The following is a 22,880-nucleotide window of genomic DNA, read 5'->3' as shown; positions in this document are numbered from 1 at the left end:
TTACAATCCCTTATTTTTTTATTTTTTACACCTACAGCACCTGGTCTTCCTTGGTGGTCTCCCATCCAAGTACTAACCAGGCCCGACCCTGCTTAGCATCCAAGATCAGATGGGATAGGGCTTGTTCAGGGCAGCATGGCGGTAGACACATCCAATTTAATGTTAAATGTATAAGATTCTTTGATTCCATGGTGAAGAAGTTGCAAAGTGTTTCAGAAACTGGAAGGAATTATAGAGATCTTCTATTACGTAAATTGCTGTCCCTCCTATGTTCCTATATCCCCAACCTTTTTGTCTAATTTTGTGTAAATTAATAAATGCAGATTAGTTATAATCACACTTTATTATAAATTCGGTCTTCTCTTAAGAGAATGGTGGTAGTTACTCCTTCCATCTGTAGCTATTCATGGAAAGGTTTTTGCACTTTTAACTTTGAAAATATGGAAGTTTAAATATACATCCTTTAGAGCAGTGGTTCTTAATCATTTTCAGTTTGTGGATTCCTTTCACTATCCAATAGAGAAGTGGACTCTGCCTAGAAAAATGCATGTGTAGAATTTAGAATACATTTTGAGCAACCAGTGTATCCCTGGCTAAGATCTGCTGACTTACACTGAGTCTGCATTAAAATTTGTTGCTTTGCACCATACATTCCCTGCCTTTCCTGACAAAGTATCATTGATGACATTGTAGTAAGGGTTGACAATTATGTAAGAAAAACCCTTGGCTCAGTGTTTGGCACATTGTCAATGTTCAGTAGATAATAGTCAATACTATTGTTTTTATTTTTATTATTATTTAGGCATCGTTGTTACTACTATATAAAGTTATGTTAACCTATGTTTTTGTAATAATGTTTTCTGAAATGACCAAGTATAGATACATTCCTTTTTTATTCTTAAATTATGGTTGACTGAAATTTTTAGTGAAATTTTCACTTTATTAATTTAAAGTTTTCTGTTGGAGAGAGAAGAAAAATTTAGGTAGTCTTTTAAGATTCTTCTTAGTACTCTCACCTAACTCAAGTTGAAAGTAAATAAAAGTAGTTATAGTCAAGTGGATTCAGTGTTAAGTAGAAAAATCTACAGATTGACTTTCTGTTTTACTTTTTGTGGTGCTGGTTTTATGGTAAACACAAGAAAGCAAAACCAAGGAAAGGCAAATTAATCCTTCAAATACCGTCAATGATACTGGGTTTGGGAACTCTCAGGAGGCCACTCTGTTTTGCAGTATACTCTGTACAAAAACAAGCAAACGGAAAACTAACAGCAGTAATTACAACCTATAGAAATATTTTTCTGCAGCTCAGACGTCTGATAGCTATTGCCTTGACTTCATTAATGCAAACAGGTCACTAGAACAGTCTTATCCAACTTTTAGAAGATAATGTGAGGGAAGATTGATTAATTTTATAAATCCAGGACTTTAACACAAGCTTAGATTTTATTTTTGAAGAACTTCAAATAGCTGGCACTTCTGCCTCATATTTAATAAAATAATTCTGGGAGATGCAAAATCTTGGAGTACTTTTCTGGTGTCTTTTGCTTTCATTTCACCCCTTCCTTTTTAGTTTCTTTACCATTTCCTAGGTTAAGGCCTTCGTTAATCTCTTACCATAACCATGGCAGTTGTCTTCTGTTGATTCTCCTGCATTTTTTTTTGCTGGCATTAACTTTTCAAAATGTAAAGCAGTACTTGCCATTTCTTTCTTTAAAAGCCTTCAGTAGCTGCCTATTGCTTTCGTAATTTCACACACCCTGCAAAGCATTTGCCAGAGTATACTCTGGGCATCATGTGATCTTTCTACCTTTACTCTTCAATAGTTTATCTTTTTGTCTCATTTAGGTAGTCATTCTCCATGTTACAAATGCTAGACGCCTCTCTGTTTTCACTTGAATTCAGAGTGGATTACACATCAGATTGAAAAAATAATAATTTGTTGCAGTCTAAGAGACGTATTTTCCCCCCTTTCATTCGCGTAAAGCATGACACGTTGGTAATATTTTCTCAGAAGGATATAACAATTTAAAAAAAAAAGGCGTAAACATTTTCACACTTTGGGGAGCATGGGGAATATGTTTTCTAGTAAACTACTTTGCTTTTGGGAGTCTTTGAGTACCTTTCCAATAATTAATTCCTCTATAGATAACCTGCACTGAGGCACTGTTTAGGGGACAGACCTACCTCAGCTATTCTTAGATGCATCTAATTTGTGACAAAATCTAACAATCATGAACACATTTATCAAATGATTAGAAAGAAAAGTCAAATTTCTAATCTGTCTTTTTAACCTCTCTTTTAGCCTGCTCTTGAGGTTCACAGATGATACTTTTGACCCAGAACTTGCAGCAACAATAGGTAAGTCTATGTTTAAAATTTTACTAGAAACTCTAGGTCATTCTTTGCCTTTAGGCTGTTAAATTTAACTCCCTCGACCCTCCTCTCATCACCCCATTGCTTCCGTGTCTGTTGAAATCTTACTTGTCTTGCGCGGCCTAACTTTGGTGTCATTAAATTTCTGAGGCCTCAGTAGATCTTACCAAGCAAAGTTAACTTCCTTAGCTGTTGTCTCACGGCACTTTGTTAACACTGTGAGTGTTATGATTATCTGCAAACACAGTTTCTTTCCTGTACTGTGGATTGTCTTTTATTTAGCAGCATCTAGTTATCTGAACATGTATTGTATGCCAGGCAATGTCCTAAGAGGTGGGGTTATAATGATGGATAATACAGACTTGGTCTCTATTATCATGGGCCTAACTGTATCACCTAACAATAGAATGTGTTAATTTTGTTCTTTTAGCATTTGCTACGGGATCTGGAATACTCAACATACTCATCAATATTACTAAAGATTGTTAGGAGCAGCGATACCTAAATGCCTTTTTAAAATGAAATATAGAAAACCCGATAGTGGTTTAAAAATGAAATTTAGTTTTCCTGAGAGTGGTTTGCCTCACCAACTTCTTAGAGTATATGAGACGATAGAGCTAAATATTCTGGTGTCATATTTGAGGAGTAGACGGCAATATACAGGTGTGAAGAGACAGCTTGCAGTAGTTGGAAGAGCTGAGTCAGCAGTACAGTTGTCTGGGCTCTGCCTCGAACTGGTTGTGATCTTGAGCAAGGCATTTAACTTCATTGCCTTCATCTGTAAATTGAGCAGTTTTGGTGAGAGAGAATACATTTTTCTTCCAGTTCTAAAATTTCATGAGTTGATGAGTAGAATGTAGTAAAAATGATTCGAGCATTAATGTTAGGGAAAATACTTTTTCTTAACTGGCTTTATTTTTATTTATTGTGGGTCTGTTTTTTTTCCTTTTTCTTTTTAATTTCATACTTAAAAAAAAAGTTGTAAAACTAGTACGAAGAATTCCTGTATATCCACTCAAATTCCCTAAATGTTAATATCTATCAAATTTGCTTTATCATTCTCTCTGCATACACACATTTCTTGTTTTTTTTTTCAAATTGTTTGAGTAAGTTGTAGACATCATGTCTTTAATCTCTGACTATTGTGTATTTCCTAAATGAATGTGGATGTATTTCTGCTATAAACAGACAAATTTTATCAATTGTCCCACTAATATCTTATATAAAGAAAAAGAATTGTTTCTGGTCCAGGATCGCACATTGAATTTAGCTGTTGTTTCTCTTTATCTCTTTTAATCTGAACAGTTCTTTAGTCTTCCTTTGTCTGTCATAACCTTGACATTTTTGCAGGGTATATATGAATTGGTTTTATAGAATTTCCTTCAATTGCATTTGCCCAGTGTATCCTCATGGCTAGATTCGGGTTATGCATTTTTAGCAGGAATTCCGCAAAAGGGCTTCTCCGAGTGTGGTGTATATTTGTACCATTACTGGTGATGGGACTTTGGTTACTTAAGGTGATAAATGCCAGGTTTCTGCACTGCAAGGTGTTATCCTGTCATTCCAGCTGTGGTGGTTGTCAGATGATGATTTTTAAAATCCATTATTCTGTTTACATTTCTTATTTAGAATTCAGTGAGGAAGAGTTCTTGGTTTCTTTCTATCAACATGAACTCATAATACCTCTAAATATTTCATAAATTATATCAGGCATTACTTAGCTTTTGTGTGACATGTAAACATTTACAGATTTAGTCTGTTGTGTGAAAGAGAATTATGTAAAACAGTAGTAACTCATCCATTTTAATTTGGCTTTGGTATGTTATTTGCTTCTTTAAAAAAAATATTGGTTGTAAAAGTTTATTTTGCTCATAACATGCTTAGTAGTAGATAATGAGTGGAAGAATAGTAACTGGCAGGAAAATAAACTTGCCTAGAGTTAAAGTTTTATTAAGAGAATGATGTTATGTTATAATATATTGCTATCTACCTTCATTTCAAGTGGAAATAGAATCTGGGGACTTGCAGAATGACAGGTCATGTGTTGGCCTTATTACTAAAAAGGCTTTGTCTGCTTTAAAAACAGATATTAAGATTGTGGCATACTGCTGAGAATATACATAAATTTGTACCCCAAACAGGTCCCGGGTCTAAAAAGTATCTTTTACATTTAGGTTTCAGATTATTTTCTGCCTTTGGTTATAACCAGTATACACGAGTTTGTAAAATGAAAACAATTAGCTCAATTGTTAATGGCTTTGTGAAAATTAGTGTTTTGTGGAAAATTGATATTTTCCCTCACAGTAAAATAGTAGAGAAAGCACACCTTTATCTTTCAGTAATATGGTGAGACACGTAAATTTGTCTTGTAGAAAATATTCTTTAAAGATGATTGCTAAATTTAGGTTTTGAAGATGGTACTTTAAAGTTGACATTTCTTCTTTTGTTTTCTGGCAGTTAGCCAATAACAACAAAGAGAGGGGTAAAACTAAAACACAAACCCATATTTCTCTAAACTAGAGGACAGCTAAAACCCTAGACCACGAAATAGATGGCATTGCTGCCAAAAGCAGTGGAGGTTCATTTAAGCAGACTGGACGTGGGAAGAAGGTAGAGCGAAGATACCACAGCTGCAGAGCTTGGCACCAGCAAGAGATGCTTTATACAGTTGAGGGCCCACCCTGACGTGAAAAACCCAAATCCCTTGTTTGCAAAAGCAAAATCAGTTTCTTGAGCTAATGCCAGGAGTTTCTCTGCACTTGGTTTGATTGTAAGAATTTGGGGAGATGAAGCCAAACAAGGACTTATACAACTAAGCTACTTTTGCGATTGTGTCTGTAGCAGTAGGGGAGGAGCTGTGCCTTTGCCTTGTGACAGACCTCAAGGCTACTTGTCTGCACTGGCTGGTGAGAAATAAAAAACTAAACGATATCTTGTAGAATCCTGAATTAAGAAAAAGTATTGGCGGTCCAGAACTGGAGCCACTCTGGCTTTCTGCATGACCGTCTTATAAAATACCTTGTTCAGGAAAACCTCATCTCCTTCAAAGATGGGAAATCAAAAGGAATCCAGCTCAGCTCAAGGCCACTACCACCATTCAAGAATCAAAAAGAATGAGAAAAAAACAAATACAAAGGAGAAATCAAGAATACTCACCAGAAAAAATATTGCTATAAAGAAGATGAAGGGAAGAGATAGTGCGACTACATGAGAAAATGCAGCGTAAGGTTATTGAGTAGAAAAAAAACAAGTAAGATGATAAAATAAAACCAAAACTGAAATGAAGGTGAAATTGGAAGGATCACAAGGACCAATGAGACTTGGAAAACACAGTAAAGGACATAGAAGCTAGAAATGGACTAAATGGGTAAAATTGACCAAAATGAATAAAAATGTTCAAACATATTAGAAATAGGTAGATATGGAAATCAGAAAAAGAGATCCAACATATGCATGTTTGAGTCTCAGAAGAAACATAATGAAACACAACAAATTATTTAAAGATATAATTCAAGATAACATTTCTAACATAAAAATGAACACACAGAATCACAAGAATTTTTTTGATCAGGTTTTTTGTTCCATGGAAGTGTTTATAAAAAGGTATTAAGATTTCTTTTTCTGCTATGACAAGGCCATGTAATGGTACTTAATCAGGTACTTAGCCGAGACACATAATCAACTGCATAGATAGAACTGGTTGAAATTTAAGCATTGAGAATAGATCCTTGTGGAAGTAATTGTACTAACTTTGTGTAATTTGATTAAATAGGCAAAATTTGCTTTATTTTCAAGTTTTTAAAATCTGTTTTAGGTAGTCATTGAATATAAGAGTGCTTTAAGTAAAAGTTTTTTCAAATTAAAAAATAGAAAATTTGAAACTAGTTCTCTACTTAAGACAGGCTCAGAACCTATTTCTTAATCTGTAGGACTTATAATTGTTAAAATATAAGAAAATTTTTTGAGGGTGGTTATTCGAGGGTCGTTCCACTAAAGTTAGACAAATTTTGGTTGTTATTGGTTGATGATTTTTATCGGTGATTCTTATCACTTCCTTGGTAAGCTTTTAAAAAATACCCATGACTGTGCACTCATATTACCAATTAGGCTTCTAAGGGCAGAGACCAAATCTGTTCCTTCTATAAGTTACCTTATAGTTTAGACTTACTTATCAAAGATAACTTAATTAAAATGGAAAGTAGTGTGAGTTTATACTTGCTTGATTCCATAATATAAATTTATTAAAAATATTTGGAAATAAGGGACAATTCAAAGAAAAATATAACTTTTATTTTATATAATTTCATTCAAATAAACATTTTAATTAGAATAAAGTGATAAAAATGGCACTAGCATTTCTTTATTTAGAATGATGCAAATGGCAAATGCTTCATCATAGTTAAGTAGTTTCTTTTTTCTATTTTACCTAGAGGTTTTCTTAGGAAAGGTTGTGGGGTTTTTTTCATATGCCCTTTTGGCATTAATGGTTGATAGACTTTTTTAATACTGAAATATTACTTTTCTCAATAAGTCTTCGCTCATATTGTTTGACATTTCTGGATTCTGTTGACTAATATTTTAGAATTTTTACGTCTATTTTTATACAGAAGATGGTCTCTGCTTTTTTGTATTTTTTTAAAAATCAGGATTTGGTATTAAAGTTGTACTGGTTTATAAAACAAAGGAGCTTTCCATCTTTTTAAGTTGTCTTTTCTAGCTTCAATATTACTGGAATTATGTGTTCTTTAAAGGTTACATTTCACCTGTGAGTCAGCCTGATCCTGTTCCCTTTACCATTCTAGCTTCTTTAAGTTTTCTCTTACTTAAAACAGTTTTGGGTGTGTTACTGGGAAAGCATCTCAACTTATCTCTTAAGTTAGTCGCACATAGTATTCTTTTAAACTCTTCATTAACTGTGCTTATGCTCTCCTCTCATTTCTAAGCTTGTATATTTTGTTTTATTTTAGTCTTTTGTAAGGAATGCATCTTTTATTGTTTGGGGAATTGCTTTATTTTTCTCTCGCCTTTCTACTTTTAGTTTGTTAGTTTCTTAAGGTGAGTATTAACTTTCCTTATTTTAGTCTTATTCTTTAATAAAGATGTACTCTGAGAACAAGTTTTGCTGTGCTTTGATATTGTGTGTGGTGTGTTCGAATGTTCAGTTTGAACATTTAAAATCTTTGATTTAGGAATGTGATTTTTAATTTCCAGGCCCTCTTTGTTGTTGTTTTATTTGTTATTTATTGGAAATAATTCCTCTTAGGTATCAGAGCACTTATCACATTTATCGTTAACACTTTTTAAATTGTTTCTAAACTCAGATTTGGGGATTTAATTCGTAATTTATAACTCTTAATTTTGTTCTCCATTGGATACTTAAGACTTTTATAGTATCTCTTTTGATGCCTCATTCCTTGCTGTCCTCTAAACGTGCCCCCCCCCCCCCCGCCCCACACACTGAAAAAGCACATAAAGCAAGAATGTATATGTTCCTTGATAAGTTAAACTTACTGATCTAGACTTTTAGTGAAGCACCTCAGGCTAAACTGAGCCTCATAAGTTCTAACTTGGTTTTCTTTTAATCACATCACAGTAATACAATTGAACAATAAGAAGGATCAAACACAGATTTGAACAGAATGTCAAAGATGTTAAACAAGAGAAGCAACATAATGAAATATATCAGTAAGTTAAGTGTGAATAGGTCCAATTCTCGTAATAATTCTGATGTCAGACGGAGTTGAAGAGTGCTTTAAAACAAATAAAGATCGAGAATAAAGGGATGGGTCAGGCAAATGCAAACAATACAAAAGCAGAGATGGTAATGTAATATAAGTTAGGGTGGAATTTAAAGTTTATACATTAGACAGAATAAAATAGGATATTATATAATGATGAAAAGTCTAGTAAATTAACAAAGCATCATAGCAGTCATAAACAAGTACATACCGAATATGGAAGCTATATATATAAGCGATAAGCAGAATCCGTAAGAGAAGAATTTGATTAAAATAGTTATATCAGGAGATTCATTGTATCTCTTTCATAATTAGATACATCCAGAAGACACGAATAAGGCTATAGGGAAATAGAATAACACCATCAACAAATCTTTCGAATAAAAAACTCATTACTTTAAAAGCCCATGGAGCAATGTCATAAAATCAATCTTGGACTAGGCATCAAAGTAAATCTTAAATTGAAAAGAAGCAGGAATTTTATAATAATGTTCTCTGATAACTCTTTCAGAAAATATTTTTGACCTATTTTGTTGCTAGCATATGCGTCGATAACAATATTTAAAAAATCATATAGTAAAATTGATCTGTTTTTGGCATAGTTATTTGAATTTTAAAATATCTATTATAACACACGTGTGTATGGTCACATTACCTACCACCACAGCTCGGATGCCAAACAGTTCCATCATCCCGAAAAAGTACCTAGTGCTATTCCTTGTTAGCCACATTTTTCCCCTGCCTTTAACCCCTGGCAACCTCTGATTGGTCCTTTTCACAACAGTTTTGTTTTTCTGAGAATGTCATATAAATGGGACAATGTAGTATGTAATGTTTTCAGACTGAGTTTTTTCACTTAGCATATATGCCTTTGAGCGACATCCAAGTTGCATGTCATTAGTTTTTGTGTTATTGTTGCTGATTTGTATTCCATTGTATGGACGTTTTAGAGTTGTTTTATCCATTCACTCCATTGTAAGACATTTGGGTTGTTTACAATTTTGGGTGATTACAAATAGACCAGTTTGTTGAATATTTTCATTTTTCTGGGTTGTATGGCAAATGCATGTTTAACTTTGGAAAACAGTTTGGCCATTTTTAATAAAGTATCATTTTACATTCCCACCAGCAGTATAAAAGTTCCTGTTCTTCCACATCCTCACCTGTTATACTTAGTATGATAAGCCTTTTCAATTTTAACAATTCTTATAGGAGTGTATTGATAAGTCATTGTGGTTTAATATGCATTCTCTAATGACCAATGATGTGGAGTATCTTTTAAAGTGCTTATATAGCACATGTACATATGTAGGTACATACATACACACATCACATGTATATGCATGTGAGTGAAGTGTCCATTCAGATCTTTTGTTCATTTCTTAATTGGGTTTTTTCTTTTCTCATTGTTGAATTTTGAGAGTTCTTTAATATATACTGCATATCAGTCTCTTATTAGATGATTTATGCTTTGCAAATATTTTCCTCCCAGTCCGTAGCTCCTCTTGTCATTAACAATATATTTCTAAGAGCAGAACTTTTTTATTTTGACGAAATCCAGTTTATCAATTTTTTTCTTTTATGGATGATGATTTCATTGTGTATCTTTGTCTAACAGAAGGTTGCAGTGATTTTCTATGTTTTCTTCTAGAAGTTGTACACTTTAGTGTGTTACATTAGGTATGTATTTCATTTTGAATCAGTTTTAGGTCATTTTGGGGAAAATTGACCTCTTAATACTGAATCTTGTGATCACTGAACAAGTTACATCTTTCCATTGATTTACATCTTTTAAAATTTCTCTCAAGTGTTTTGTTACAGGTCTTTCACATCTTTTGCTAAATTCAGCCTTACGTATTTCATAGATTTTTATGTAAAATGGTATTTAGATCTTTTTTCAATTTCACTTTGTTGTTAATATATAGAAATAAACTTGATTTTTCAAAACATTTATTTTATAACCTCCAACCTTGCTAAACTTGCTTGTTAGTTCCAGGAGATTTTTTTTTTTTTTTACCCCCATAAAATCCATTGGATTTCTACATCCTTCTTTTCCAATCTGGATGCCTTTTATTTCTTGTCTTATTACTCTGGCTAAAAATATTCGATACATTGTTGAATACAAGTCATGAGAGCTGATACCCTTTTTTTGTTCCTGATATTAAGGGGGAAACATTCAGTCTTTACCATTAGCTGTAAATGTTAGCTGTAAATTTTTCATGTTTATCAGATTAAAGAAGTTCACTTTTGTTCCTAGTTTGCTGAAAGGTTTTATTAGGAATGCATGTTGAATTTTGTTTATTGCTTTTTCTGCATTTGTTGAGTTGATCTTGTGAAGTTTCCTTTTAGTTTAATGAAGTGCACATTGATTTTTTTCTCAATATTAAGTCAAACTTTAATTTCTGGGATAACCCCACTTGGCTGTGATGTGTTGTTCTTTTATAAATATTTTGTACATCTTTACATGTATTTTTAAATTTTTGTTTAGGATTTTCATCTATGTTCATGGAGGATATTATTCTGTAGTTTTTTTTTAATTGCAGTGTCTGTCTGGTGTTGGTATCAGGGTAATGTAGAACTCAGAATGATGGAAGGAAGTATTCATCTTAAATTCTTGGAAGAGTTCGTTTAGAATGGATTATTATTTAAGTATTCAGTAGAATTCATTCTGGCACTGGAATTTTTTTTTTTTCTTTGAAGGAAAAACTGTGGATTCAAGTTCTTTAATAGATATAGACTCTCCAGATACCTATTTGTTTATTTTTTAATGTGGTAAAATATGCATAATATAAAATTTACCATTTTAACCATTTTTAAATGTGCACTTCATTGGCATTAAGTACATTCACATGGTTTTGTAACCATCACCACTATTCATTTCTAGAACCTTTTCATCACCTCATGCAGAAACTCTGTACCGATTAAAAATGACTCCCTCTCCACTCTCCTCTCAGTCTCTGATAATGTTTATTCTGTTTTCCGTCTCTGTGAATTCGCCTCTTCTGAGTACCTCATATAAGTACAATATTTCACTTAAAATGTGTTTATGGTTCATCCATATAGTAATATATGTAAGAATTTCGTTCCATTTTATGGCTGAATAACGTTCCATTCTATGCGTGTGCCTCATTTTTTTATCCATTTCTTTTGGGTTCCTGGACCCAATTCCAATTCATGTGAAGGGGGGTTTCCCATGCCACCAGCTGGATCAATTCCGACATGATCTAAGTGGAGATAGCATCAGATCCCACAGGGTAAGGAGTCAGTCCTATCAGACTGCCACTCCCCTCACCCCAAACCCCCACTTCAGATGCCAGTTGAAGTCCCACGTTGTCACCTGTGCTGACTGGCTGGCTGGCTGTCAATCAGAGGTTCCTTTGAGTCCCTCCTCTGATTCATTTAATTTTCTAGAGCAGCTCACAGAACTCAGACATTTTACTTACTAGATCACTGGTTTAATATAAAAAGATGTAACTGAGGAAAGGCAGATGGAAGAGATGCACAGGGCAAGGTATGTGGGGAGGGGGCAGAGCTTCCGTGCCCTCTCCAGGTGTGCCTCCCTTCCTGAACCTCCATGTGCTCACCAGCCTGGAAGCTCTAGCCCCCTTCTTTGGACGTGATTAATTAAATCACTGGCCATTGTTGACTGAGTCAAGCTCCAGCCCTTCTCCCCGTAGAGGTGGGGGGTGGGAGTAAAAGTTCCAAACTTCTAATCACAAGGTTGGGTCCCCTGACAGCAAGCTCCCATCTGTAGGTGGAGTCTAAAAGCCACTTCATTAACATTTCTGTAAAAAAGCTGTTGGAGTTTTTATAGGGATTGTGTTGAATCTGTAGATTGCTTTGGGTAGTGTTGTATCTTAAAAATATTAAGTCTTCAACTCGTGAACACAGCATGTCTTTTTACTTATTTATGCCTTCTTTAATTTCTTTCAGCAGTGTTTGTAGTTTTCAGTGTATAAGTCTTAAACTTCCTTGGCTAAATTTATTCCTAAGTATTTTACTTGTTTTTGATGTTACCATAAATGGGATTTTTTTTTAATCCTCTTTTTGGATTGTTTATTGCTAGTTTATAGACATGCAACTGATTTTTGTGTGTTGATTTTGTATCCTACAACTTTACTGAATTCGTTTATTCTTCAGTTCTTTTATGTGTATGAGTGGAATAGAATCATTGGATTTTCTAAATATAAGAGTTTTCAGAACAGACATAAATTTACTTCTCCCTTTTATTTCCTTTTTCTTTCTTAATTGTTCAGGCTAGAACTTCCAGTACCCTGTAGAATAGAAGTGGTGACAGTAGGCATTTTTGTTTTGTTCTTTATCTGAGGGGAAAGGCTTCCATGTTGGCAAATGCGTGGAGATTCTGGGAGGATAGCATGCTTGGAGAGGGCATGGAAGCTCTGTGCCCCTTCCCGCATACTCACCCTGTGCATCTCTTCCATCTGGCTGTTCCTAGGTTGTATCCTTTTAAAATAAAAGGATAATTTAGTAAATAAACTTTCTCTGAGTTCTGTGAGCTGATATCACAAATTAATCGAATCAAAGAGGGGATCATGGGAATCTCTGATTTGCAGCCATTTTGTCAAAAGCACTGGTAACTTGGATTTGCAATTGGCATTTGAAATGGCGGCCTTGTGGGACCAAGCACTTACTCTGTGGGGTCTGACTCTAACTCTAGGTATAGTATCAGAACTGGATTGAATTGTAGGACATGCAGCTGGTGTTCCCGGAGAGTTGGTGAATTGCTTGTTGTGGGAAAAACAACCACATATCTGGTGACAAAAGTAGTCAGTGTTGTAGTAGAGTAGAGGAGAAACACAGGAGTGTTTTTTCCTAGACATTCTGCTTCTATTATGAGCTCCTTGTCTCCACGTGAGGAGGTCGAAAGGATAGTTAAATCTAGTAAGAAGGTGGCGAGTTTAAATTTATCAAAAAGATTTCCACCAGTGAAGACAAATTAACAGTCACCTGCAAAACAGAGGAGCCAGGCTTGGTGACAAAGCAGTTTGAGCACATGAGAGCTAGAAAGCTGAGTGTCAGCACGTGAGAGTCACTAGAGGAAATAAGGGAAGACGAGTGGGGACTTGAGTCTGGATCCGGATGAGATGCCCTTTCAGGCCACCTGTGCCTGTTGGCTTGGAAGGTAGGACTTTGGTGAGCAGTGTTTCCTGAGGGTATTCTCTGTAACTTTAAGATCTGATGTCATAGAAGAATAACTTGAAGACAGTTACAGACATGCAAATTATACATATAACAGAGACAGTCATTAGACTGTCCACAAACAGGCAAAAACAGGAAATTGTGAAAGAGAAGGAGATTGGGGGAGGGGAGGAAAACAACCATTCTGGGAACAGGGAGTTTCTTTTCAAGGGCAGAGTAAATTAGCTGGTAGCTGGCAAAAGGCCAGTTTGTTCTTGAGTGTACTGTATGGGGTTGTTAAGGGAAAAAAAGTTCTTTACTCTGAAAAGCCTTGAGAATTTAGCTATGGAATACCTATGACAAGCTATCGCTATGTAATGTCTAGCAATGGTCTTCATTTAGTATCCTTACTGAGTCAGAACCATTTTCCTCATCTAAATTTTCTTTGTTTTCTAAAACAATATGAATAAAATGTAAATAATTTCATATTTTTATGTAGTGTGACATAACATATATATATATATATTTTTATCTAGACCTAGTGAATACAAGATTATTTAATGGATTTTTTTCTTGTATTTTTGGCTGCAAAAAAACTTTATACTTAGGTTTTCTTTTGACTGTGTAATTGGCACTGGCTTTTAACTTTGTTGCCTGTCATTCTAGGCATAGCTTTATCAACTCCTTATCACTCTAGCCCAAAAGAACAAACTTTTTTTAATCTTTGGCATACAGGAGACTTGGCATAATGCACATTTTGAAATGTGTTTTTATTACCTAATTTGTATATGTAATGGATCGCCAAAAATCAGGCAAGAATTACTGATATATTTCCTTGTTGGTTACAGGTGTTCTAAGAATTTAGTATATGAGGGTGTTGTTCATCTTAGCTGCTGCTTTTCTGAATTAATTGTGACAAGCTAATAAGATCTTTTGAAAGTTTCTTTCCAAGCTTCTTGAGTTAATGTTTTCCCTCTGGCCAGTGGGGTAGACTGTATATTATTTTTGATACTCTTTAAAGACATGTGGGCAGTTACTGTTCATTTAAGCCAGATGGCATGTGTCAGCTCCTTTTCCTGGAAAGGGAGAGGTTTTTGGGGGGAGGGTGGGGTTGCTCTAGTAAAACCTTATTTGACTTCTTATAACTTCTCTTAACATAAATTAGTACTAATAGAAGAGTTTCACAGAACTTTGAGCACCCCTCTTATGAACATTCTTAGAGGGCCAGGCACAAATGTTTTCGTATGTAAATTCTCATTTTGAAATTTTGCAGTAGCAAGATCTTTGATGAGGTTATATAAAACTAGTACAGTTTTATAGGATAAAAACAAAACAATGAATTCATAAGACAAGGCGTGAGTGGCCCTTTTGTATTTTATTAGTCTTCCAAGTTGCCTGTATTCAGAATCTGAGTTGGAGGGTCTGTGGGCAGCGCTCTCGATGATAGTGTATAGATGCTTAGGGAGCCCCTGAAAATTGTCCCCATCCGCTGTCATCCATACGTACATACTCTTCTCTCCATTAGCACTGTGAATTCTAGCTCTTGGCTTTTAATGTGTGTGTGCATAGTCAATCACCGGTGGCCTTACATTGAATGTTGTTTTTTCAAAAAAATTTTTCTTTTTTCAAGAAGCACCAGTAGGTGAGTGTTCAAATTCTACAAGCATCTGGTTTTCATTTATCCTGATTAAATCCGAAGCTGCTGAACTTTAATGGCACTTTTTTTTAATCTTTGCATCCATAACTCTAAGAACTTGGGGTGTGAATTTGGGCATTTGATAATGTGGCTTTTCTCTTTTCTGGTTTTCTTGGTAATTGATTTTAAAACTATATCTTACTGGGATTCTTATCAAAATTTTCATTTTTTTCAAGGTGTTGACTTTAAGGTGAAAACAATTTCAGTGGATGGAAATAAGGCTAAACTTGCAATATGGGTAAGAGTTTTTAAAATGTATTTGTATAAATATTAAACTCATACTTTTTAAAGAAGTATAAATTGATGTATGTAGTGTTCTAGAGGTGAACAAACAACTTGTATCAAATAACTTAGGAGATTTGATGTTTATTAAAGAATAAAAAATAGTTAACATCTTAAAATTGGGTAATTAGGCCTATTGTATTTAAATTTGAAAAATATATCATCCTTTCAGAATATTTAAAACCAGAACAAGGTATCAAAAAAAAAATCATCTTGCCTACCAGAGAGAATCACTGTTATTGAACGTGTTTCTTTAAAGTTTTAAAAAGACAGCTTAGACTGAACTAACACTAAAGGAAGTTGTTGGGGAGAAGGGAAATGAAGTGATACTTAGGAAAAAAACTTGTTTTTCACATTTGTTGGTATAAATATTTATAAAATTTGAGTTTGCCAACTTTGGATTTATTTTTTAACACTGATGCCTAGTCTTTACTGGCTTTTTTAAATTTGCCTGCGAACCCAACCATTCTGATCCACTTTGCTCTACTAACTAGACCTCTTCATGGTAATGATGAATAGGTAGTGTTTGCTGTCAAACACACCCAAGTGTCTATATTTGTCTGCCTGTCTCTATCTTTCTCTCTGTCTCTCTGTCTCTGTCTCTCTCTCTCTCTCCCTTCCTTCCTTCCTTCCTTCCTTCCTTCCTTCCTTCCTTCCTTCCTTCCTTTCTTCTTTCCCTTTCCTTCTTCCTTTCTTTTCTTTTCTTTTCTTTTCTTTTCTTTTTGTTTTCTTTCTATCTGTCATATCAGTTTATCTAAATATGACTACTAATATATTAAATATATATTACATATGTAATTTATAAAAATGTATTTTATGTTCAATTTTTACGATAATTATATAAATATATTTTTATAACATGATAATGTTAGAACTGGTCAGCAGTCATCGAATCGAGACATACTTCATCATGTTAGTTATATATTAAGTGCTATCTGGGCGTCAGTTACAGATTGAAACCACAAGTGTTGATGTCTTGTACGATCTCATCCATCTTCTTGGCATTCTCGGAATGGCACACTATTCCTAACAAACATTTTATTTCAAATAACAAGTACTTATATAAGTGTGTCTAATATTTTCCTGTGAATTTTTTTCTAAATACACTACTTTACATGATTGGTGACCTATTCGCCTGCTCCCCAAAATTTATTTAATATCAATCAGTACAGCAATGCCTAACAGAAAATTTGAAAAATGTTGGACTAGGCCATAGTAAAATGTATTGAACAGTTTAAGAATGTTGGCTGCTTTTTGTACAAAAGGCAGGCCTGATTTTCCATATGCTTTTTATGGTTGGTTTGTCACCTATTTCTGAAAGATACAGATCAGAGTAGGATCTAAGGCTTGCTCGTTGCTCTGAGATCTTTCATACCGAGGTTGTTCATTAACTTTATAATTCCTGCCTAATAAGGCTGGCAGATAGTTTTGAAGTGACATTTTTATTATAAGCCTATAAATATTTTTTAAAGAAGAGAGGTTTCCCCCTGACTATAAGGATAATACAGGCATATTTTAAAAAAAGATCATTGGAACAGTAACAAATAAATAGAGAAGAAAATTCATCTCTAATCATTGTCTACATTTTAGTTAACAGTCTTTACCTATTGTGCATACTGCTAAACATATGTATGTGCAGTTTTTCAAAGAAAAGGATTCTGTCTTACGTTTTTCACCTGTTTGTTCTCCGTCCCCCACACACTTTTCACACTGTACATTTTTATGTGTCAATGAATGTAGAGGTACATCAGCTTAAGTGGCCACCTATATTCCATCTTATAGCTACATCTTAATTTATTCAACCCTTAGTGAAAGATATTTACGTTGTTATTAGTATTTCATGAAGATCAATGGTGCCCTGATGAGCATCCTAATTTATACATCCTATGTACCCTTGTCCAGTTACTTTAGGGTGTATACCTGGATGTAGGATGTTGGCTCAAAGAATGTGAAGATTTAATGTTGATATATATGAAACAGGTTGAAAAAACACATTTATTGATTAAATTTTTAATGAATTTTCTTTTTATGTACTCTGCCCATTTTATATTAGCATTCATCTTTTTCATGATTAAATCTTTATATTAAAAATACTAGCTTTTTGTCAAATGCTAATTTTTTTCACTGTCATTGTCTTTTAAATCCTAAAGGCGACTGTATGTTAATCTTGTGTGTGTGTGTGTGTGTGTGTGTGTGTGTGTGTGTATTTCTTTTTTCCAGTTTGTCATTTACCTTCAAATCTTGTTCAGGATGAGTGTGTGTGTGTCTGGGGAGGTGGGGGTCAGAGGAGAGATTTTCTCACCAAACTAAGGTTTTAGTATATGGTCAGATCAGTTACTTTCTCACGGCATCTGGGTGTCATCATATTTAGCAGGACCTTCTCACTCAGTATCAGAAATATATGAATCCATAGTTTCCTCTCGTTCTTCTGTGGTTTTATTTATATCAATAAAATCAGTTCCTCTCCCACCAGGAAGACCTTCTAGGATCAGTCAAGTGAATAATCGATTATAGCCCTGCCCCCACTGCCTCCTGAAAGTACCATATACATGTCATGAACTACTTAGCTCCTCTAAGGTTTTTCTCTGTATCCTTCCCTCACTTCCATTTTCTATCATTTCTCCTTTCTAGGTCCTTTCTAACCCTTTACACGTTTCTGTCTTCAATAATCTCTTCTTTTCATCTCCCATCAGAAAATAAAACCACAGGATAAAAGATAATAAGCTCACGTCTTTTATATTACAAAGACGTCATTACACTTACCAAAATCTAACTTCTGACTAAGCATATAAATTTTATAGTTCAGTACTATGGCACAAGGTTTTTTGCCCAAATTATACCTACTTAAACATTTTTATAGGTGAATCAAAAGATTCTAAGACTTTAAACAGTGACCTGATTAAATATTCATGTGTGAAGTTCATAATCACATGCAATATTTTAACAGTAAAACATTTTTTGTTGTAGTCTGTACCTTCAAAACATTGGGTTTTATGCATATTTTAACAGGAATTGCAGTTCTAATTTTTGTGTTAGGTTTCTTCAGAGCAGTTTTTGAAGTTGATCTCAATAAAGACCATAGGGAACAAAATTTATATTCAAATCTTTCTGCTAGTTCTGGAAATTATGAAAGTGTGGATTTTTTTACTATGCAAGTAGAATGACTTTTTTCCCATTATAACAAAATCTTGGGACAAAAATGTTTTATTTTGGTCCTTGCCCTGACCTAATCATATTGCCAAAATTATAATCCCATTTAGATAGCAAGTGCACTTTATGCAACTTTTAGTTTATATTGTTTTGCGTAAACATGCAGTTGAATAATTTTAAATATCAGAGGCAGGTTTTGTAAGAAACTTTGAGGCAAAGAGAATTTTGGTAAAGAGAAAAATCATTTTTTATCTCATAAATGTATCTGTGTAGAAAGTTTTGTTTTAATGTTGTTACTTTTCACTTCAACATGGTAGGAGTCCGGGCAGTTTCTGTAGCCGTGAGAACCTGGAAGCAAAGACGTTCTGCACTTAGCAAGCTTGTCTGTGGAAGAGTTGTGGATGCGCAGAGTGGTTTAAGTTGAAAGCTATTTTCCTGTTTCTCTTTTGAGTCAGAAATTACCTCATACACTCTCTTCCTGTTGTTCTTTTCTTAAAGTATCCTCTGCTTTGGCCAGGCTAAGCAACTAGGTATTGCTGGATCCCATCACTGCTGGTTTAAAATTCCTCTCCAATCTTATAAACCTCTTAGAGGTTATTAACACTTTTTATATCAAAAGAAGCTTCTGTTTGCCCTGTAGCTAAACTCAACATTTACAACCATGGGACTGGTAGTTAAGTTGACATTTGATATTATGTCTTTACTTTTTTTTTTAGAAAAGGTTATTTTACATTAGCAGGCTGCAAACTTTTTCTTAAAAGGCTTGGTAGTAAATATGTAGCACAATACTAAGGTGGGCCATATGGCAGTATGTAAGTGAATGGTTCTGGCTGTGTTCCAGTAAAACTTAATTTAATAAAACCTTATAAAATAAAACCAGGTAGTGGGCTGAGGCAGTAGATTGCCAACTGCTGCTTTGCAAAGTCTTAGGTACCTTCAAGTCATAGTCCAAGGGTGGTAGAAAGGAAACAGAAGGAACCAGGCCCTGAAGTAGAGACTTGTTAATTCATTTTTCCCAATAAAAGTTGGACAGCTATCTTTAGCTAGGCGCTGGGGTTAAATTGATGATTAAACAGAAAAGATCCCTTACTCATGAAATTTAGATTTCCTAGCTAGTATACACCTTGTGTTCATCACCCCTACGTGAAGCAGTAATAAGGAGTGGATGGGTTTTATGTATTTTCCCAAAAGAAGATACATGGATAGACAACACTTTAAAAAGTCTAACCTAAAGTTGCTTACCTTAAAATAAGACACTCTTGTAAATTCTCTTTAAATTAGTTGTTCTCAGCCTTGATTTTATGTTAGAATCATCTGGTAAGATGTTAAAACTTCTGTTGTTCCCTAGACCAGTTAAATCAAAATCTTTGGCGATTGGATCCAGGCATTGGTATTTTTCATTTCCCAGGAAATTTCATTGTGTAGCTAGAGTTGAGAACCACGGCTTTCAATGAAATGGGTTTTATGTGTGATAAAAATCTTAAAACCAAAGCGGTAGAAAATCTGCACTTAGTTGCCTTTTCCTAGAAATGAGGTGGTTTTTAATTTTATTTAATGTAAGAGAATGCATCTTATTTAAATTTCAAGTTTTAAATGAGCTCGTGCATTAATATTTTAATAATGCTGTTCGACTTTCTACTTTTAAATTAGTTTTTTGAATGTCTGTCATTCGTACTTTGTTTTATTTAATAGTAACTGATTGTCACTTTTAGGATACTGCTGGCCAAGAGAGGTTCAGAACATTAACTCCTAGCTATTATAGAGGTGCACAGGGTGTTATATTAGGTAAGGTTTTACTTTAATATAATGTTTAAAGAATATTATTAATTACTGGAAATTTTGATTTGCCTTGTCTGTGAAGGTCAATACATTTTTGTTTTATTTTTCTCTAGGGCTCCTTTTATGTAACTTGAAGTTGTATTAATTTTATTTAATATCAATGAATATTTAAACTTTAAAAAAAATTTTTCAGCCCTTTGTCTAATATTTAAAAAATAAAGATCAGACTAATTTATTTGGTTTAAAAGCACATATTGATGAGCACATAACTGAGGATTAATCCACATATAGTTCGTCTGTTTTAGAGTAATACCAGAAACTAATCTTCAGTTAGCAGCATGTTAATATACTTGCAGTTTATAAAGGAAGAAGACTATTGCTTAGTGGAATCTGTTTTACCAGTCCTGAAAAAATAGCACAAAGCACTTAACACTGTTGATTCATAATCACACAAAATTTAAAAACCAGATATAGATTCTCAATGTAATTTGTTGGAAAGTATTTTTTTCTTAATGCTCCTGGTAAAGTGTTTAAAATGAGTATTGATCAGTTGTAGGGAGATTTTTTTTATATCATAACTTCTGAGGCTTTGGTTTTATTTTTGTTAATTCGATAATGACTCTTATTGTTTGGGTTTTGGCATCTCCTACGTTTATAAAACACTATAATTGTTTTTATTATTATAATGCAGAATAAGATGAAAGTGATAACAGAGGAAGGCAGTTTTTCAAAGTTGCAAATTCTGGTTCTTGTAAGCAACAAATTAATAGGCTCATAGATGTTTAAATTCATGTAAAATTTCTTGGTGTTTTGCCCCAGATTTTAATCTAAACACTTTGGTTTTTTAACAGACCTTTTTTTTTTTTTTTTATGAATGGAGATAGCTGTTTTGCCTAAATTAATTTTCAGTTATCACACAGGATATGATTTCTTTCACAGTGTGTGTTAATAAAATTAAAGCATGTAAATGTGTTTTCTTATACGTTTGTTTCTTCCATCTGGATCAGTAGACACTGATTGTTAAGCATCAGAGGCTTAATAAAACCTTGCTTATATAGTAATGTTAGTTCTTATTTGCATATGAGAAATATAATGCCATCGCTTCTTATTTTTAATGTTTATTTAATAAATGACTCTTTTTACTTCAGTTTATGATGTCACAAGAAGAGACACCTTCGTTAAACTGGATAATTGGTTAAATGAATTGGAAACATACTGCACGAGAAATGACATAGTGAACATGCTAGTTGGAAATAAAATTGATAAGGTAAGAAGTTAGACACTTGGCATTTTGGTTCTATATTTTGGTAGCTTTTGTTAATCTTTGCATTTATCTTTTAGGAAAACCGTGAAGTGGATAGAAATGAAGGCCTGAAATTTGCACGAAAGCATTCCATGTTATTTATAGGTAGGTGTGTGAATATTTATCCTTTCATTATTCATGTGGAATTTAAAATAGAGTTTTTGCTGAATTTTTCTCCTTATGAATTATAAGAAATACATGTTTAGTTCATGGTTGTCTTGTGCTATAACATCTAACTGTAGAATCAGGTTCTTCATTTTTCTTCCGTATGAAAAAGGAGGGAATCACGTTATATGAAGTCGTACGGAACACAGTCTCATCATTCCTTTCGCTACGCAACAGCATTCGGTCAAGCCAGGCACCCAGTGCTGAGGTGGTACTTGCTAGTCCATGTGCCAGCGGCAGTGGCACCGCCAGAGAGCTTGCTAGAAATGCTTCATTTCCAGCCCTAACCCAGATTTTATGAATTAGAGTCTGCATTTTAACAAGATCTTCATGTGATGTGTGTGCACATTAATACTTCAGAAGCATGGTAGAGCAGGGTTTGGCCAAGTACAGCATGGGCCACATTTGGCCCCATCATTGTGCTAGAACACAGCCCACCCAGTCACCTACAGACTGGGGCTGCTTTTGTGCGTCATGGCAGAGTTCTGTAGTTACAGCGGAAACCATATGGCCTACAAAGCCTACAATCTTTACTCTCTGGCCCTGTGCAAAAAAAAGTTTGCTGACCCCTCATCTAGAAAAATGGACTGTGTCAGAAACACCTGGGGAGCTTTTAAAAATTATAGGTCTCTGGGCCTTATCACAAGTCTGAAAGAGGCTTGGAAGGCAGTATATAAAAATGCCCTATTCTGATGTGAAGCCAGCCTTAGCTACTCCATGGTGTTAGAGCCTCTCAGGAATCAGGAAATGGATTTGGGAGAGCATCATAAGTGGGATGGTATAAGTGGAAGGTATAGAGAATTTTAGAAAGGAACTGAGGACCTACTACCTCTCCTGCTTACTTGCTGGGTGTCCTTCATTTATAAACATTCAATCAATATTTATTGAACACTGAGGATATAATAGTGAACAAAATGAACAAATTCCTTGCCCTCATGGAGCTTACGTTCTAGTGTGAGAAACAGATAAATACGTAAGTAATTTATCTGTGAAAGAAGTAAAACATTGTAAAGAGAGAAGATGACCAGGGTGGGAGCTGATTAGAAAGTTCTTCAAGGCAGTGCCATTTGAACAAGAATCTCTCATATGAAGATCTAGAGGGAGCATCTCAGCCTGAAAGAATAGCAAGTATTTCCTGAGGTGAGAACTAGTTTAGTGTGTTTAAGAAACAGGAAGAAAGCTTGTGGGCTGGAGCAGTGGATGTCGGGGGAAAGCATGGTGATGATGGGAGATGAGATTTTAAAAGGTCACATTG

At 34.3% G+C, this 22,880-nt stretch overlaps 1 protein-coding gene and 1 pseudogene across 2 annotated transcripts in view; one reads left to right on the top strand and one right to left on the bottom strand.

Annotated features, from left to right (window-relative positions):
• RAB18 (RAB18, member RAS oncogene family) overlaps positions 1-22,880 on the top strand; it is a 30,660-nt gene that overhangs the window by 1,952 nt on the left and 5,828 nt on the right. Inside the window, exons 2-6 of one of the 2 annotated variants that reach the window (XM_011369513.2) lie at positions 2,303-2,358; positions 15,123-15,184; positions 20,091-20,163; positions 21,306-21,424; positions 21,499-21,565. In XM_011369513.2, the coding sequence (XP_011367815.1) occupies positions 2,303-2,358; positions 15,123-15,184; positions 20,091-20,163; positions 21,306-21,424; positions 21,499-21,565 (377 nt within the window). The remainder of the gene's footprint in view (positions 1-2,302; positions 2,359-15,122; positions 15,185-20,090; positions 20,164-21,305; positions 21,425-21,498; positions 21,566-22,880) is intronic. The other variant, XM_023536172.1, reaches the window with a different exon arrangement.
• LOC111745263 lies at positions 29-147 on the bottom strand (annotated as a pseudogene).

This window comes from Pteropus vampyrus, unplaced genomic scaffold (assembly GCF_000151845.1).
Source record: "Pteropus vampyrus isolate Shadow unplaced genomic scaffold, Pvam_2.0 Scaffold150, whole genome shotgun sequence".
Taxonomy (NCBI): Eukaryota; Metazoa; Chordata; class Mammalia; order Chiroptera; family Pteropodidae; genus Pteropus; species Pteropus vampyrus.
Note: the sequence above shows the minus strand (reverse complement) of the source record. Positions and strands in the feature narration are given on the sequence as shown.